At 42.4% G+C, this 20,687-nt stretch overlaps 1 protein-coding gene across 1 annotated transcript in view; it reads left to right on the top strand.

Annotated features, from left to right (window-relative positions):
* The window catches only part of PTPRN2 (protein tyrosine phosphatase receptor type N2), a 723,914-nt gene that overhangs the window by 214,234 nt on the left and 488,993 nt on the right, over positions 1-20,687 (top strand). Inside the window, exons 4-5 of the mRNA XM_075271520.1 lie at positions 14,240-14,357; positions 16,984-17,146. Coding sequence (XP_075127621.1) covers positions 14,240-14,357; positions 16,984-17,146 — 281 coding nt within the window. The remainder of the gene's footprint in view (positions 1-14,239; positions 14,358-16,983; positions 17,147-20,687) is intronic.

Raw genomic sequence — 20,687 nt, 5'->3', positions numbered from 1 at the left:
TGGAATCTGTTTCAGAATCAGTGGTAAATTCCAAAGTGTGAATTGGTCCTAAAGGCCAACCTTAAGTGTGTGACTTTCAGTGATCCCATACTGTGACCCATTGGGGGTCCACATATAGTTCTTACACAAGGGCTCTCCCTCAGTATTAACCCTTGATAGTGTGTAATCGGTAAGTGTATAACTTTTTATAACACAATGAATAACTTAGATTTACTAAACTAATAAAGTCATCTGTGCTCTGATAAGCTCAGTGTCTGTCCCTTCCACTATCCTCACCATGCGTATCTTTACTTCTTTTGGTTTGTGTTATTACCTTCTGTGAACTGTAATGTGACTAGATCATTTGTAAGTGGCTGCAAGGGCTCTTCTTTGGTCCACTGTGGTCCGATCTTAGACTCCGCCTCCTCACAGACGAGCCTCCGGCAGAACCAGCGTTGATTGGTCGAATGCTGTACACTGGCCAATCAACGCTGGTCAATTCATTCCTATGAGAAAGAGAGTCAGCTCCCTCGTAACAGCAAGCTGCCAGCAGTCCTGACTAGCAAGAACGAGCCTGATGCAGAACCAGCGTTGATTTGCCGCAGGCTCATCTTTGCTGTTATGAGGGAGCTTACTTTTTATCAGCGCATCTGAAAGCGCTGTGCAGTTAAAGTGCACGGACCCCATAGACTATAATGGGGTCCGTGCGCTTTAACTGCACTTCACTCCTCATAAACACTCTCCTCCTGCTATTCGTGGACTTGGTGACTTTCCTTTAGTCGAATAGTGGTTTCCCCTGAAACGAGCATTTTTTCCCATAGACTATAATTAGAATCAATATTCGATCGATTAGTCGAATATTGAGGCTCTACTCGAAACGAATCTCGAATATTTCACGGTTCGCTCATCTCTAGTTATTAGCCATTCCTTGTTAAACATTGGTGTTTCCTGAATATAAATTTCCTGTATCTTCTTCACCACCATGACCCATCCTAATAGTTCGTGTAGATATTCGCCACTGACCCATTCTGCTTTTTTGCACCTACAATATGGGTGTTACATGGCTCCTGAAATCTATAGTAAATGGATACAGTCATAGCCAGGGCTCTAGATTTTGGAATGTTTTTTAATGCTGATTTATTCTGTATTTTTATTGGTGTTCTGGCTGCAACGCTATAAATACAATGTAGGTGGAAGGATTTTTTGTGTTGTGCTTTACCCATAGTGACATCTACTGACAACAGAGCAAACTGCATTGATGTTCGGTGCTCGGTATAGCAGATATCCCCTATCTGGTCATATCTGTCAATGTATTTTTATTTATAAAGCCGTTTAGTCCTGAAATAGGAAACAATGTAATAAAACAAAACATAGTAGTAAACATGCAAAATCTAGAAATCCACACGCAATATAGATTCTAGATTATTATTGCATAATATTATTAAGGTCCCTTATAGGAATAGTCCTACAGGACAGCACTAGGATATACTATATAGAGCCTTCCACTGGCATAGCACTTCCGCACTAGTTACTTCATGCGCATTACTTATTGTTACCACTAGAGATGAGCGAACAGTGAAATATTCGATATTCGATAATCATTTAGAGTGGAGCCTCAATATTCGATTACTCAATCGAATATCGAATCCCATTATAGTCTATGGGAAAAAATGCTCATTTCAGGGCAGACCACTATTCAACTAAAGGAGAGTCACCAAGTCCACGAATAGCAGGAGGAGAGTGTTTAGGAGAAGCGCACGGACCCCATTATAGTCTATGGGGACCGTGTGCTTTAACTGCACAGCGCTTGCAGTTGCGCTGATAAAAAGTAAGCTCCCTCATAACAGCAAGCTGCCAGCTCTCCTGAGTAGCAAGGATGAGCCTGCTGCAGAACCAGCGTTGATTTGCTGCAGGCTCATCCTTGCTAGTCAGGAGAGCTGGCAGCTTGCTGTTACGAGCGGGCTTACTTTTTCTCATAGGAATGAATTGACCAGCGTTGATTGGCCAGTGTACAGCATTCCGCCAATCAACGCTGGTCCTGCCAGAGGCTGGTCTGTGAGGAGGTGGAGTCTAAAATCGGACCACAGTGGAGACTGCTGTGATCCGATCTTAGACCCCGCCTCCTCACAGACGAGCCTCCAGCAGAACCAGCGTTCATTGGCCGAATGCTGTACACTGTATAGAATTCGGCCAATCAACGCTGGCTCTGAATCACATATTTACTGCGAATAGCTAGTAGTATTCGATCGAGTATGAATATTTCGAATACTGTAGTATTCGATTGAATACCTACTCGATCAAATACTACTCGCTCATCTCTAGTTACCACCTTGTTGATGTTTTTATATGTTTTTGATAAATTCCAATAAATATCCAATTCTATAAAAACAAAAATATGACTGGTGTTGTTACACCCCTTCGAAACCCTGTTGATCAATAGGATGAAGGACCGTACCTTTGGCATTTCTCTAGCACAACAGGGATTCTAGCTACCCACTCTGTTCAAGTCAATGAGGTTGTGTTGTAGTTCCCTGCACAGTGATAGTGATACCAGTAGCATTGGTAGCCAGGAATAGGAGTATCAGAGCCCTCACTTTAAGTATGTTTGGAATCCCATCAGTAAATGCAGGGCTGTTTTAATACATTGATGGGTTTCATAAGTGCCCCCCCCCCCCATCACCACCACCTAGAAATACCTGACCTGCACAAATTATAATGCCGGCTCGATGGACCCCACATAGTATAAAACCTCTCAAACACAGGACTGTCCCGCAGTCCAAAGCGGGCCCCCGCTAACATAGGGCCCAGTGCAAGTTGGCGCTATGATTAAAGCAGCCCTGAGTAAATGTATTCTACATGCGCATGGCCGTAGTGGATTTTACTATCTGCAGAAACAGATTTGTATCCAACAAAAACCATCCCTGCATTGCATCAGAAATGAATGTGTCTGTTTGCAATTACAGAGAGTATACTGGGAATGACTGCCATGGGGTACATGGGGCCAATATCTCATTCCTTACACTAGCTGGAAAATTACTTTAATCTTAAAAAACTTCCTACCACATATTAGTTATTCACATAACTGATCAAACAACCTACTTTACTCTTCACCCGCACCCACACATGTTACATGACCGTCAGCTGAACATGCTAATTTCAGTAGAACTTAATAACTATATAATGTGTATGGGATGCATACCTACTAAGATGGTAAAATAAAGGGACATTTAGGTCCCACCTCAGACTGGAAAGGACCGACCACTTTAGGTGAAGTTTTTTTTAAGTGATGCCCTTTTTTAGGCAAGGAAATTGCCCTGTTTTTTTCCAAAAATTTGGGATTGTTCTGCGTAATTCAATTATGGGAATGCTCCAATTTACCTTAAGGGGAAATAAGGACTGCGCATGCTGATTTTCAATGTTTACTGATCAATGGGGTCCCAAAAGTCAGACCCTGAGTGATCAGACACTTATCCCTATCTTGTGAGGGTTGTGTGACAATCCCTTTAAGGCATTCCTTGTACACCATACATAAGGTGTGGCTCACTTGATGGGTGGAATCTAAGATGCCAGACAATTGTCTGCCATAGTTCATCTCTTTACCCTTGTCTTTACCAGTTGTTGCCATGCTTTTCACTGCCTGCTGGAGTCAGCCATTTTTCCCATTTGCATTATTTGTAATTTTGAAGATTTAAAAAAAAAAAAAAAAAAAAAAAAAAAGAAAAGAAAATTCTTTAAATGAATGGGCATGATTTCCTCCATAACACCCTTGTTGTTAGTAGGAGTCAGCAGTAGAGAGTATCTACGTTCCTATTAATTCCTGGTATTTTGCAGATATCAGTGACCCCACCAGCCACAGATCTCGTTGCTTCTCACATTAATATAATTTGCCGTGCGAAATAAGAGATTTTAAAATATTTTCTATTATTTCCCTAATGAATTGGAATAAGAGTCAAGAATTGTGTCCTTGTAGTCTTCTTTAATGAAACATGTTTTATTATAGCAATTACGGGGCTGACGCCGAACATCTCATTTACACATTAACTGGCAGAACATGGCGGCTAATAAAGGTTGGCTGGAAGAATTAATAATATATGGAACTTAAGAGGGATAGGTGAGAATAGACTGAAAGCAAGGAGGGGGGGAAGTACCACTGCTAAAAAAAAATGGAGACCAGTTATGGCTGGCGCTGTAATTTTTCAACTATTATGAGTGTACGTTCAGCCATCTGCAGCCACCTGACATATTATATAACTGGAAAGCTCATTTAGGCAAAGGCCCCAAATAACGCAGCAAAAAAAAAACCCAATGCCTTCCTGACGTGTTCTTTCTGCAGTGGTTTTCACTGCATTTCCACAGAGTTTTCCTCTCTGGACTTTCTATCCTAAGAGTAAGTTTATGCAGGGATTTTTGGGCCGGATTTTGACACGGGAGCCGCCTTAGAATCCGGTCCAAAAAATGGCTAGCCGCGACTGGATGCCAGTGCAGTGCATCGGCATTTAGTCACGGCATTCCGCTCTAGATTAGGCCCAAATGAATGGACCTAGTCGGGAGGGAGTGTTTGCGCCGCAAACGCTGCGGCGGATTCCGCCACAAGAAAGGGCAGGTCGCTTCTTTATTCCGCAAAACTTCTAGTGGAAAAAAGAAGTGAACGGCTGCCATTGAAGTCAATGGGAGGCGTTTTTGGAGCCGGATCCTGATGATTCTGTGTCAAAATCCGGCCCAAAAAACCCCGTGTGAACCCAGTGTTATTATAAAACAATATGGAAAAAGTCAGGTATAATTTACATGCTGCAATTTTCAAAAACTTGAGCATTTTTGAAAGCAGATTTTTAAAATTCTTTTTGCTGTGTGTGGATGGGATCTCCCAGAATCTCATTTACTTTGCAGGTAATGTAAAATGCAGCGATTTCGCAACATTGGGCCCCTGCTTTAGGCTAAGGCCCCTCACAGCGGGCGGCGGCAAAAAAAGCGCTGCAGGAAAAAACGCAGCAGCAACACATTATCGTTTTTTCCCACAGCCCTTTTCACGCAAAGTTCACAGAGGTTTCTTCTGTGGACTTTTGGCTTCCATTATACCTATAGGGAGACCAATGGTTTCTGAAGGTGTAACGGACATGCCACAGCTTCCAAAACCGCAAACGTTTTGAAAAAAGCAGCGTATCTGATGTGTATATTTTTTCATAATGTCTGGATGGGATTTGCTAGAATCCCATTCACTTTGCATGACGATGTTTCCACAGTGGCCAAACCGTTGCGTTTACACCACATCGGGCCCAGCCTTAAAGGGGTTATGCCATTATCAATTTTTTTTTATATAGCCTATCGTTAGGATAGGACATTCCTCTTTGATCATTGGCGGACCAGTTCCAATGATCTAGAAGCAGATGTCTCTGGTCCCTGTATAGTGGCTTGATCCTGGTTGGCCAAAAACTAAAAATTCTGGCCAACCTTTTAACAGAGTAATTTTGCAGAATGATCCTATACAGTACATGGAATGGAACTTTATAAAGAATAGAATAACTAAAAGAAGCGACATCATGTAATAAACTCGGCAGGGACGGAACGGATTTCCAGTCTTTTAAGCGATTTGATTAAAAACGTAAATTAGAATAATTTTTTTCCTGCAGGGATTTTGATAAACGAGTCCCAAAATGAGTGATTTCCTTTGGGATTCAGGTGCAGTGGTCATTATATCACGCCTGGTATTTGGGTGCAGCCTTTAGTGGAAAGCATCTGTTTTGCAGAAAACAATCTCTCTTCAGACTGGACAAGTCATTTGTTATGTCCTCCTCAGAACACTCATTAAGAATCCAAATACGTCTTATTACCTTAACTCCTTCCGGGCAGAATAAGGGCCTCGTGCTTAGGAATGAAAGAGCCATAAAGAACTTTTTTTGGCCCTCTTTTTTGCAACTGGCCCCATTGACCCTTAGAGTAGTTCCATGTGACTGCAGTGTACAAGAGTCTGAATAGGGTTATGGTTGAGCGATCGGCTGTATCCATCTTGTACAGAGATTTTTAAGGGAACAGAGGACAAGCTTGACCACGTTGGTAGTTTGGTATGATTGCAAACATTCGTACATTGGGGTAAACCTCTTTATCACCGAACCCTTGGAGCAGATTCACACCTTTGATCTGATTTTGAGGAGGATTCCCCTTCAAAATCTGTTCCATAAACCAGTCAGAATCGGCCTCCTTCTTTCTTCTTTCAGTGCGCCAAAGAAACACATGTCCTGCTTGATCTTGCCCTGTTTCTCAGGGTTGATTCAGTGATTCAGAGTTGTGTCGAAAAGGGGCCCATTGAAGGTCTGTTACCCAAGGGCCCCACTGACCCAGGGACGGCCATGTCATCTTATACTCCTCCCCAAATTCCTCCATAGTCTTATTGATCTTGAGAAAAGAGAAACACGGTCAAATGACAAGCATAGTGCTTTTTCTGGAAAAATAAATTGTTACGCTCCCCTTTAAACCCGCTTTTTGAAGATTTTATAAGCTGTACTGTTTTTTATTAGATACTTTCATATTTCAGTCTATGGAATATTTAATGAGCAGAATGGACCAGTACGCAGATTCGAACGCCAATTTGGTTTCAAGGAACTGTGCTCCCACCAAAGAAGTATATTTTGGCAGACTCACCCTAGTGCAGCTCCACTGCTGCAGAGCTATTGCACCTGAGGAAGGGAAATTTGTATGCCCGAAACACGTTGTGTTTAAGTTTTGCTGCCAATAAAAGTTGTTTAATCTACTTCTTTGGTGGGAGCGCAGTTCCTTGAAACCAGATTGATGTTCAAATCTGTGTACTGGTCCATTCTGCTCATTCCATGTACATCCAAGTGGTGTGAGGAGTGCTGCAGCTCTACCCCGCCCAGAGAAAGGGACCCTCTGACCAAATTGGTCTCAGTCTGCAGTGAGGAGTTGTGACCACCTTCACAGCCCCTCAAGGTGAGAGTCATTCTTATCTCCATTCTTACCATAGTTATTATCCTACCAAATTATGCTATGGGCCACTTGGAGGGTTGAGCGATTTGGATCGGAAAAGATCGGATTCCAATCGGCGATCGAGTAAATTTCATGATCGAGATCAGAATTCCGATCCCAATCGTTTTAGGCAGGATCAAGGTCGGAGGTTATTTCCCACAATGCTTTGCTACTGGCCAAGCATTGTGGGAAAAGCGAGCAATGTTAGGAATGAATGGATGCCGCTGGCACACAGCTTGTGCCGGTGTCCGGCGCTTAACCCCCTGCGTGCTGGCTGCGTCCATTCATTCCTACGGCATAGCAGGGAGGAAACAGAAGAGTAGATGGTATCTACTCTTCTGTTTCCTCCCTGCTATTCTGTAGGAATGAACGGACGCAGCCAGCACGCAGGGGGTTAAGTGGCCGGACGCCGGCACAAGCTGTGTGCCGGCGGCATCCATTCATTCCTATACTCATCAGCTCTGCTACATCTGAGATCTACATCTCAGATGTAGCAGAGCTGAGTATACAATAAAGAGTCGATAGACAAGTCCATTTACCGCTGCCACTCCCCGTCTGTTCTCTCCTTGCCTTTTCTCGGTCTGTGCACGCCCCTATCTCCCAGGTTACTGTTACAGACGTAGGAAGAAGGCGGGGCTTGTGGCTTAGGAAAGTGTGGGTGGGTACACACGGATGGGCCGCCCACACTCTCCTAAGCAACAACAAGCCCCGCCTACTCCCAGCATCATTAACACTAGCCTGGGAGGTGGGGGCACATACGGTGCTCAGAAGACATGCGCAGTAGAAAGAAGAGGAGCGAGAACAGCGCAGATCGGTAGCGGCACCCGGTAAGTAGACAACAGGGGGGACTTAGGTAGCCAGGGGATTTTTTAATCACTACACAGCATGGACTCTAACAATTAAAGCGTTCAATTGTTAAATTCCATGCTGTATAGTGAATAGGATTGCTTTTAAAATCCGATCTCCGATTAGTAAAAAAATCCCATTGACTTGCATTGGGATCGAGATCAGGTTTGAATGAAAAATGATCGGAAATCAGATTTCAAAATCGATCCTGAAAAGTCAAGATTGGCTCAGCCCTGGTGTTTTTCTTCTTTTTTATTTGAGCATGGAATATTTAATGGCATTTAATACTAAACTAATATCCAGTGTTTTGATGTTTGTATGTATAGAATTATGTACGTAGATTGGAGTAGTCAATTTCATAGTCAGTGCCCAACTCTAGGGAAAATAAAGAAATCTGTGTCAATGTCTAACTAATTGTAGCGGCAGATGTAACATGTTCCCAGCCATTACAATATGTTACATAGAAGCTAAGGGGCAAGGTGAGAGTACAGTGTAACAGATGCTTCCCCTTCTGTAGGTTGTTGTCAGGCAGGGTACAAGCTGTTGCCTTTTACATTTTTGCACCAATTATATTCACCTTTTTGATATTACAATGTATTGTATCGGATACTCTATAACGTTAGTATTACTATACGGTATTATTTGTTTTACATAGTTAGAGTTGGGCTCAGTTGACATCCTGGGCCTGGTAAGACAACCTCTTTGAGAAAAATCCAAAAAGTTAGGCACCTAGAGAAAAAGTCTCATTGCCAACTGGTTCTTCTCCAAGCTGGTTGTAACGTTTTACAAAATGGAGATTTCTCAATAGTTTTGCAGGTTACATACAAAATTTAAATGGATCTCCGCTTACAAAACAACTTTTCCTAAATGAATAGTCCATTTGAATATCATTTGTAATATATCTTATTAAAGAAATCTGTTTCCTTATCCACTTCTCAGGCTGCTCTCTTCCTTATCATCTTTACTCAGTTTGTTTATCTCCAGCTCTATGTCACAGAAGTCTATGGAAAGAGGACCAGTGGAAGAGACTGTTTATTGATTGATTTTATAATGTTGTACAGTCCTAGAGTCCTATCTTGAAGATAAAGCAGTGTCAGAAGAGCTCTCCCTCACTCACAGTATAGCAGCAATTATTTGTGTGTCGTTTCTAGCACCCTACACCTCACCCTCTCTCTCATTAGACGTCTATATACAAAGTAAACCAGCCTGATAAGTGGAAGAGACCACCACCCAAAATTGCATAAAAAAGTATTCTACCAGGGGAGTGGTCATCTCAAAGAAGATAGAACCTCGTTCACATCTGTGTTGTTATTCCATCCAGGAGAGTCTGCATGAGGACCCTCCCCCCCCCCCCCCCCCGAACAGAATACCGAACGCAACTGCAAGCAGTGTCCCAGTGAAAGCACACAGACCCCATAGACTATAATGGGGTCCGTGTGCTTGCCGCCAGATCTCTGCAAGGAACATGCGGACAGAAAAGTACTTCACATTCTACTTTCCTACCCGCATGATTAGTGCGGGCAGCACACGGAAAGCACACAAACCCCATTATAGTTTATGGGGTTCCGTGTGCTTTCACTGCACACCGTTTGCAGTTGCGCTCGGTGTTCTGTTCGGGGGGTCCCCATGCGGACTCCCTGAACGGAATATCGAACGCAGATGTGAACAAAGGGTGAAAGCTTATGGTGATCTTTTGGAGAGGTTTCACTGAACAGAGGATATTTTGGAAGGCAGGAGGAAAAAGCATAAAAACTGCATAGAGATATTCCAAATTTCAAGTTGAGGCCCACGACCCTACACTATATAATGGCCCGACTCTGCTGCATCAATCTCCGAACCTCCTGTCTGCGTACTATATTGTTTTCCAGTGGAGTTCTCTATCTCTTTGGGTTATAATTGCAAAATTGATGGAATTAGATAATTTACTCTTATGGCAAATTAACTGGAAAAAAACTAAATTGCCGTTAGGCCGATCTGTCACTGGCCATTGATTGCAACTATATCAAATGGCCTGAAATCACAGCAAACATGGCAGGTTGTCTCATTGCGGAGAGGGAGCTGTGACCAGACTGTAGAATGTTCTCCGAACTGTGGCCTTCCAGATGTCACAAAACTGCAAGTTCCAGCATGCAAAGAGTTTTAGTTTTGCAACAAGTGCAAGGTAACAGGTGAGGAATCGGTGCCTTGTAATGTGATAAATACATAACTTGAAGAGGCCCTACACGATGACCTACATCACCCTGGAAAGGCGCCGTCACCCTGAGCATTTTGGTTTTCATTTTTAACCAGATCCGTTCAGCCATTCCAAAGATATAGGACCTTTTAATGTTGATGTAAATTAGGTTATACTAGCCAAGTGGGCCACAGTGTTACCCCCCCACTTGGATGGCAGACCCATGAGTTCTATGGCCTCTTACATGGGAGTATGTGTTTTCATAGTCCTTTCTGTCTCATGGCCCATGCTCCCTGACCTCAGTTAATAGAGCTGTGGAGTCACAGGCTGCACACGGATCTCATACATGTGCTATCCACACCATTTAATCATGACCGCTGACATACATTTAGTGGTGTGCATGTTACCTAAAAAAAAATGCATCATTTCCAGAAGAGAGTTGGAGCATTTCCCACTGCCTATAGGCAAATTTGGCAAATCAAGCTCCTCCCGATGTACCTGTGTTTCCATAAGATTAATATTTTTGCATTGCTTCATCGCTTTATGGCCACAAAGGTATGTTTCTGCTCCTACATAGCACTCTTATTGCTTCGGGAGGCATTTTGGATCTGACAGGCCCCTTTAAGGTGGACGTACATTACATAGTCATTCACTTTTCATGTTGGATACAAAGTGAACTGACTTATGCCCGTTCACATCTGTGTTAGGGTAAGTTCAGATGGAGTTTTTGGGACCGGAACCTGAGCTGGAGGTCACCTCAGGTTCTGGTCCAAAAACCGGGTAGCTGCGACTGAAAGCTGGTGCACTGCATCGGCATCCAGCCACGCACTCCGCTTCGGATTAGGCCCAATGAATGAGCCTAGTCCGGAGGAGGGAGTGTCTTCTGGCTGAATCGCGAGGCAAGATGGTGAAGAATGAGCATCTCACTTCTTTTTCTGGAAGCCAGAACAAGCCAGCTCCCGGAAAAAACTCCTGAGCGACTCCCATTGATTTCAATGGGATCTGTCTTTTTGGTCAGGATTTTTAGGCAGATACAGCCTCAAAATCCTGACCAAAAATCTCCATGTGAACTTACCCTTAGGGTCAATCCTTTGCCCTTTCCACTTGAAAAATGTGCAAGCAGCACTTTTCTCTTCACATTTTTCGTACAGAAACTGAGCGGTAACCACTCGGACCCCATTATAGTGTATGGAGTCCTAAGTTAACCAATTTTTTAAAAAATTTTTTTTATGCGGATTAGGTTTTTGTTTCCCAAGCGGACTCCCTGAATGGAAACCCATGCGTATATATGACCCGGGCCTAAGAAGGCTAGTATATTAACTACTAGTATATTAACTGTTGCAGCCCCACACTGTCCCAGGTTCTCAGCCTCCATGCTTGTTTCATTGTTACAATCTAATTTGTGAAATATTGTTAAATTGCGATGAATGGACAGTATGGATTATAGGGATGGGAAGGTTCATCATATTGGAGACATAAATGTAATGAGGCGGACAGTAACTTTTTACAACATGTCAGCTGAGCACGTCTAACAATTTGTTATCCTCATACATAAACCAGATGAAGTGTGTGGCACTTATTGTCCTTTGTGGGAATTCGGGGCTTGAGTATACGCAATGTTGACAGGTCTCCCGCAGAGATGGTTAATCGGTGGCTGGGTGTCCCACCGTACCCTTCTATGGTAGTGACATGGAATTAATGTGCTCAAAAGAGAGTCACTGTGATCCTGTGCATCCAGGGAAAGGAAATTATTATAATTGGGTGGGGAGCCAAGAGCCGCGGCTAGGTGTAGTAATGCAGACAAAGAACACAGGAAATTACCATACATTACTACTCAAGATTCATTTCTGATGTTATTGTCATAATGCAAGACGTCTTGTCCTCTCCTTTTCTTTAAACCCGGGATGTGAACACAATTCATTGGGAATGACAACATGAGAATATAACGTTTGGCAGGGAAAAGTGACTATTTGGTTCACAACATTTGACCATTTGCAAATGTATTTTTCTGGTTCATGTAGCAGTGATTCATCTCCATTATTGCCACACATTATTGTCTTCAATTAAGACGTCTTAAGGCGAAAGCCACACATGGCAGAAGCACAATGTTTTACGGAAAACGAGAGAAAAAATACCTCTGCGTTCTACAATCCAGGCTAAGTGAAGATTTCATGTAATTTCATCCACATATAACAGGGGAAAAAAATTTTTGTTTCCGAAAAAGGTTCAAGTGTTTGAAAAACGCAGAAAAAAAGCGCTTTGCTGGAAAAACCGCGATGAGAACGTAGCGTGGTTCTTCCCACAGCACCTTAAACAGAAAGTTCACAGAGTTTTCCTCTGCGGTCTTTCTGTTACAATTATATCTATGGGAAAGCCACCAGTGTTTCCGTAGATATAATTGACATGCTGCAATTTCCAAAACCGCGCTGGTTCTGGAAATTGCATTGTGTCCACGCTGCTGTTTTAACCGCAAAGTAGGCATGAGGTTCACATGAATCCCATCCACTTTGTCTATACTGTATAACGCCATCACATGGCCAGAACCACGCACAAATGACCCACGATAATAGTGGACACGTGGTGCTCGACAGATCTCTCTCAATGGAGACTACTAGAGATGAGCGAGTAGTATTCGTTCGAATATTGAATCCTATTATAGTCTATGGGAAAAAACGGGAATGTTGTTCCAGTTTCCACGAAAACAAAAGTTCGACACCTTGGATCCTCCAAGTTCCGGAAGTAGCAGGATGAGGAGCACGAGGAGGTTTTTGCATTGAATTCAATGGATTGTTCCCGCGTGGTATTCGACCGATACGAGTATTCGATCGAATAGTCGTATTCGATTGAATGCTACTCGCTCATCTCTAGTGACTACAGTAAAGATGTAAATGTAGCCCGAGAAGTGAATTTTTCATAAATTTCTAGAAAAATTAAGAACAACAACAACTTGGAAAACAAGAAATGAAGATAAATTAGGAGCAAAAAATAGAAAACAGAACGATCGTAGAAAAGAACATTTGGATTATACTAAAATATAAAAAATAATCCTTAATAAACCTTTTTCGTAGAAATATAACTGCGACTCCGCCGTAATTGTTTTGTACTGTTCTGCACATATTTTTCTGTCTCTTATTTTACGTGCATTACATTAAGTCAAATTTATAAAATGTTGTATTAAAAAACAAAACCATTTCTTGTGTGAACAATTAAAACTCTGACCGGCACAGATGTAATAATTGTACCGATGTTACATATTAGTAAGAGTACATAATGTATAGCAAACAACATCGTAGCGAACAATGAAACAGCCTTGTACTTAACCAGGGTAGCGGTGTAACGAGGGACGTCATACACACTAAGCTATTCAGGACTCAATGGCCCCCAGTGCCTTGTATCTCGCTAGAACTCTACTCAGTACATAGAAATTTACTATTAGTTTCTAAGGAGATTGTATAACCTTCTGATTTATGTTCTTTAACCCCTTCGATGCTGTCCACAGACCAAATGATCATCATTGTATGTTTTCTGTCTAAAGGGGTTGTCAGGGGGGTAATAAAGTTTGTCATTCCATTCATTGCACTGGATAGGCTTTATTACTAATATACACACCGTTCCGTGGAGCCGCTCCCTCTGACTCCCTACTTCTTGGGGTGCAGGTCCTTTGAGTAGTATGGAGCCAGTCATATGACTGAGAGTGGTATCACCAGTGGGGTGAAGGAGGTGGAGGCAGAGGAACCAGAGTTCTGGCTACCCCATCTGTCCTCAAAAAAGGTAACTTTTTGGTTTTGAAGGACTGGGGTTTATATTAGCAATAAAGCAGGAATGCACTGGTGAGCTATATTCCGTATTCCGTGCAGATAACCCCTTTAATTTCCTTTTGTTAGGAATTAAATGCCAAACTGTTGCCCCCGGCGTTCAGTGACCAGTCAGGGATTTCATCCCCCTCTCTGCTTAAAATATGCAGAGAGAAAAGTCCTACAAAAGCAGAACTATTCTCTCCAGCAATTTCAGGTGGAACCCAGGTGGACTCCATTATAGTTTATGGGGTCTATGTGTTTACATGGGTAACTGCTTTTTAAGCTTATAGGGTTTCCATTTTTCTGGTCTCCAAGCGTACCCAAAGAATGGAAACCTAGACGCTAGTGTTATAGCAGATTATGGTTGGGGATAGATTTCCTTTAAAACCATACACCATTATTACTTTTTTAAATGCCTATTTAATCATGTCTATTCTTGCGTAAAATCTTCTTTGTGTTCCTTTAGGTTTAACCTGGAAAGACGATTATACCCAACATATCATTGCAAATGAATTAGCAAATATCCGCAAAGTCTACAGCAGACAACCCGATTCTCTTCCATCAGTTTCTTCCAGCAATTCTAGGTAAGAAGCTTGGTGCTAAATTATGTTCCAGTCCATTCGATAAATACAAAAGATCTCAAATATATATTGCACCTAAAATAATGGAGCTGGTAGTTGGTCAGTGGTTGACTTTCTATAGCATAGAAAAGGTTACTGCCAGGATCTCTGGTCTAGTTCAGTTCCCTTGAACTGTAGCACCGCTCCTATTATTTGCTGGACACGTCCCCCATCCACTAGTAGCTTCTGGTACCCAATAAAGTGCAGTGCTCGGGAGCAACGACAAACATCATTGGCTGGACCACTACTGCTAGTTTGCAGAGGTGGTCCAAAACCTAGACAACGCACCACTGGTCTACGAACATCTTCTGACAGATCAAATACAATCTATACTTCTCCTGTGGATAGGTCATCAGTATAAAATTTCAATTTGGGGCTGGAAAACCCCTTTAAATAATGAATGATAACTCTTCCGGCCAATGAGTGATCGCTCTTCCAACAGAAATTGTCTACGTGACGGAACCCTGAATTTCTCAGTTACCATGTGTTAGACTATCTAACCATCTCTATACCTACAAGTATGGAGTTAACATTTGTAAAGGAAATGAAATATACCAGGTACGGCTCTGCTTCAAGGCTGACTGTTGTACGCCTATAGAAATGGCTATACAAACAGATTGTAAAGTGTTTTATATGTGTCAATGTCCTATTGCCAATGGGATTTTATTCTTAACAAAGACGATTATTCATCCAGAAAACATTAAAAGCCTCAGGAATTAATCGGATATCAAACTATATAACTACATTGGACTGTACCAATAATGGATGTTTGAGGTGAATGTGTTCTGTTCATTTTCTTTCAGGCAGTGTTGTTAAAGGTTGCCTCAGATGTTAATGTAATAAATATGAAAGTAAAGGAATGAATTGACTATGAAGCTGTCATTAAAGGCGTTGTCCAGGGAGTTAAACTCGAGTATAAGCCAAATTTTTCAGCAGTTTTTGTGCTGAAAAAGCCGCCCTCGGCTTATACTCAAGTCGGCAAAAAAAATGTATTTATTTATTTAGGGGGATCTATGACCAGCCGCAATATCAATATATAGAATCTCCCATAAAATAGTGGAAAAGAAAAGAAGCTTTAAAAAAATAAAAAAAATAAAAGTTGTAAATCCCTCCTTTCCCTAGAATACATATAAAAGTAGAAAATGACTGTGACACACATACACATTAGGTATCCCTGTGTCTGAAAGTGCCCGGTCTACTGGATATAGGGTATCTGCAGTGCTCCAGTTCTGTCGGGAAGGGGTTAATAGGAGCACTGCAGATACCCTATATTCAGCCAGGCTCAATTCCAAGTGGGGGAAAAAGAAAAACAGTCCTCAAGCTCAGGGAAGGGGCAGACAGACAACCAAAACACCCCCTCCCCTTCCCTAGCACCCAGCAACTACTGCACCCAAAATCTCTGACCATTTTAATTTTTGAAATTTTCCAGTAGCTGCTGCATTTCCCCCCCTCGGCTTATACTTGAGTCAATAAGTTTTCCCAGTTTTTTTGTGGTAAAATTAGGGGCTTCGGCTTATATTCGGGTTGGCTTATACTCGAGTATATATGGTACCTTTCTTGATCTATCAGTCAGTCACTTCACGGAGAGTCACTTAATATTCCCGGAGAGCAAGTTATCCCCTATCCATAGCATAGATAACTTGCAGATCAGTAGGGGTCTGTCTGTTTGGACCCTCACTGATCAAGAAAACTGGGTTCCCCATTCTGAATGGAGTGGTGGTGTGACTGTATGTGCACTGCTCCATTCATCTCGATAGGAGCCCTAGAGATAGCTGAGGTACATGCTCGACTATCTCCGGTGCTCCCATTGAAATGTAGGGATTGGTGCCTAACCACCCTTCTCCTGTTGGGGTCTGAGCAGTTAGACACCCACTGATCTGCAAGTTATTCCCTATTCTATGAAAAAAAACAACCTTTCAGTGATGTTGATCCACTTGTACACTGGGGTTTGAACCCAAAACACATTGTGTATTTGGATACTACGGGGTGGGCCATAGTAGTGATACCCCCAAGTGGGGCATAAGTATGGATACACCCAGATACGGATACACCCAAGGTCTCTGGACCTCACTCCCTTGGACTTCTATCTCTGGGACCATTTGAAGGCTATGGTGTACTCCGTGAAGATCCAGGATGTGGGATACCCTGAGCCCATTCTTTAGTGGGTTACTGTCGTTGCTCCATGTCACAAATGTGTCAATAACTCGATAATAAATAAAGCTATGTTAAAAATGAGCACACCATTGCTTTTCTTGTGCAATTCGCTATTGTTTTTTTTCAATTCTCCATTGAAAAAATTAAAGTTGAATCCAAAATGGCGGTTTTGCAGATGGCCTCCATTGAGTGATATTTATCTGATATTAAAAGTAATTTCATGATCTGAAACATCCATGGGTGAAAATATGCAAAAATAGAAGAAATTGGGAAAGGGGCAAATACTATTCACAGCAATGTAACTGATGAACCATGCAAGGGGAGACAAGAAATCACTGGCGGAGGCGTGCGTCGCAAGGTGATGGCTGCGAAGAATGGATTTTTCCAATTAAAAATTAATTATTTTCCTATAATATTACCTCCTTCTTACTTCCAGGGTTTCAACAATAAATTCTGAAAGCAACAGAGATTATGAATCTGAAGCTAATAAGAATTTTGCCAAATCTTTTCATCAGTATCTTCAGTATCTTGGGATTCTGCCACGGCCTGTAGCTCCAAGCTTCTACCCAAGGACGAAGAGTGAGAAGCCGGTGATTACGGTAATAAACCTTAGAAATTATTAATAATGTCTTCAGCAATTCTGCATGACAATAAGGTGACAAATACTGTCTGCGTTATTGAAGAAATTGGGAATTAGAGTTATCTGAGAGCATCTGTGGCCAGCTTACTAGTTTAGGGGTATTGTGCCTGGCATAGTATTTTGGTGGCACCTGTGGCTGACCTAGTATTGGAGTCATCTGCTGGTGGCATTTTATTTTGGGGGTATTTCTGGGTAGTATACCACCCACTGTACAAGTACGTATACTTTGCAACTGAGGCTGGTCTTACACGACAGTAAGTTTAGTCCACAAATGGTCCGCAATTGTGGGTTTTCAATTACGGACCATTTGTGGACACATTGTATTCAGTGCGGCCTCTTACGCAACTGGATATTTTATTCGTGGTGTGTCGTGCCGTGACCGGGGTCCGCACTGAATACCGCATGTCCACAAAGGCCGTCAATTGATGGCATGGCACGGACTGTCTCATAGAACTCTACGGGGCGATGGACATGGATGTCTGCAGAATGACTTTTTGGAGTGAAATTTAGTGTTACTGATCAGCAAATTGTGAACCACAAAACCACTACGGTCGTGTAAGACCAGCCTAAAAGTTCATACAGCATCACTAGTCACCCAGTCTTTGGCCAACAAACCATTAAAACAGCCAACGGTCAATGTTATCCATTTTTGATGTCTGTTGTGTGGCTCCATAATATGCAGTACAGCTACACCAGGGCCGTTATCGCGCATTAGGGGGCCCGTGCAGTTTTTGAAAGTGGGCCGCCCTCCACAATTTAATTTCCCTGCTCCCCAACCATTAATGCTGAAAAACAAGAAACAAAGAATATTCACTGAACCTAGTTTCCACTGACCCACAGGCTGTAATGAGGTCTGTGGCCTGGCGCTCATTGCCCTTCCCTGCCGCCGCCGATGGCTGATAGCTCTGTGCTCTACTATTGTATTCAATCTCTGTCTATGTCCTAAGGACACAGAGTTGAAATCACTGATGGCCACCTGGAACAGTGGGACAGCACCCGAAATATGGGACTGTCCTGCTCGATCCGTGGCGGCTAGGTGGGCCCTCGCAATCATAAGGCCCGGCGCGGCCGTACTGTTGACCCTATGCTTAAAGCGGCCCTGAGCTGCACCATATCCCGGTCAACAGCTCTATACGAAACCCTGACAGTACAGGCTTCAAGCCCACAACTCTGCCCTATTCATAAACCCTAATAATGGGTTAAACGGAAAACATTTCACTTTCATGTTTGGCAGGACACAAACATATTGATTGTCATATTATTAGAAAAAAATAAAAATATAAATAAAAAAAGAATAAAAAAGAATTTTCTTTATCTGACCTTTCCGAGGGCAGTCTTCAAAAAAGTAAAAGAGGGACTGATGTGAAAAAAAACCCTCAGTAAATGTGGGCTTTTTGGCTCCTGTCAATCTGCCCCCATTCCCAGGTCTGGTTAGAACGCCGCTGTCTATTTACCCTTTATATATTATTGATCTGTGCTGAAAAGTTACTCGGCCTGGTAATACAGGAAAAAAAAGTTCTAAAGGTCAAATCTAATGCTGCAAAATCCTAACCAATGCACAAGTCTTTCATGCGAATACATTGCTATGTATACGATTTATATGTACATGATTTATATGGACTCTGTGCTTTTTCCGTTTGTTGACTTGAGTTCCAACTGCGCGAAAGCATCTCCAGAAAATGTCTCATTTAGCTAAAATGTAAAGATTGTTCACAATTATACTTAATTAGAATAAGACAAGTAACCCGCTGGGGCTTCATTTTGGGACCAACAATAGAATTTTTCAAAGCTAAAACAATATTAAATGAAATCCGTGCTAAATATCCATTATGTCTAAAACATCGGGAAAGAATGAAAGTGATTAAGATTATTGTGGGTGCAGCGATTATATTTTTTTTCCAGCGATACAAGTCCAATATATTATTGGATGATATTAAAATCATAAAGAAATAAGTACATTTTTGTGTACGCAAGCTGAATTCATAGATAACAGTAACATTCATTTTAACTCATTAATGTCATTTTATCATAGAGTAAGGAGGGTTTTTTTTCATAGGGTCCCCTCAAAAACATTAGTAAAAGCTAAATAAAACGTGTACCAAAAAGGTGCCGTCTGCATATTCAACTTGTCATGCAAAAAACAAGCCCTTGTAAGGCCATGCGATTTACACAAATGGAAAAGTTTAGGTTTTTGAAACAGAAATGTTGGCATGTGCCTAAAGAGGACCTTTCACCGCCTCCAAGTCCAGCTCTGATTCTGGTACAGTTGGCCCCCACCATTCCTGAACAATCAATGCTGTTAGTTTTGGTTCCCGATACACTATTTAGACTCTGTACTGTTAGGAGGAACAGACAAGGGGTGTGATTCTGAGCTCTGACACTGGTTGCCTCTGATTGGAGCTCTGAATCACACCCCCTGCCTGACACCGCCCTTCTGACATTACAGAGCTTAAAGGGGTTGTCCCATCACAAGGATCCTATCTATACTGCTTGTTAATGTGGATGTAAGACTTTTCCTAAATACATTGATTCAGCAAAACTGCTTTGTTTGTCCACTATCTTACTTTATTCAATTCAGCCCTGACTTATCTGCTCAAAAGTCAAGTGATGTATCTGCTGCTCTCAGGGGGGAGGGAGGAGAGGCTAAGTGCAGGGAGCGAGCCTGTGTTTCTAGCTATTCCTGTGTCTACACCACGTGACCTAGCTTCCTGCTATCAGATAGGGGAGAGGAGCTGCTTTCATTTCTTCTGTTCTCCCAGTTATCAGGCTAGCTAATTCAATTGTGTTCATTATGGCAGAGACAGGCAGTCTCTGTATGTAACACAGAATGGAGTTGCTCCTGCCTGTACTTCATAGTCCAATATGGGTGGGCGGAGCACCATGTGAATTTGTGGGGCGGAGCTAAACGGCAGGTTGCATGTGAAACCCCGCCCACCAAATGATGCAAGAAACCAGGAAGAAAGAAGATTTTACAGCAGTGAAGACTGGTGAGTATGCGACGTGGGAATACCCCTTTAAATAGCAAGCACCAACACTAATTACTCTTGTTACTCAGGAACAGTGGGGCCTAGAGAGAAAATTCCAAGTGTGCTGGAATCAGTGAAGCAGCGACAAATAATCACTTGTGCTCGGACTGTGCTATAGCCACTGAAATCTATCGCCACAGCACTGCACAATGTAATTATGACCTGCGACCCACAGTTTGAGACTAGTGTGTTAGGGAATATCCTGCTGACTAATGCAAGCTGTGTGGTGATCACATGAACGATTATTCATCTGAAGAAACTCCCAATGATTAAAGGGGTCTTCCAAATGTTGGTATTGATGGCCTATCCTGCACCCCCACCAATTACTGGTTTGGTGGACAGTGTATTGAGCTTATAGCAGACATCTCTGTACACCGTTTATTGCCACTACAGTTCAGCACAGCGCTGTGATCAGAGTCGTGACGTGCCTGAAGGTCACATGTGCCACAACATGACTAGGACAGAGACGTATAC

This window comes from Leptodactylus fuscus, chromosome 4, assembly GCF_031893055.1.
Source record: "Leptodactylus fuscus isolate aLepFus1 chromosome 4, aLepFus1.hap2, whole genome shotgun sequence".
Lineage (NCBI taxonomy): Eukaryota > Metazoa > Chordata > Amphibia > Anura > Leptodactylidae > Leptodactylus > Leptodactylus fuscus.
The sequence above is the reverse complement of the archived record's forward strand: the minus strand, read 5'-3'. Positions and strand labels throughout refer to the sequence as shown.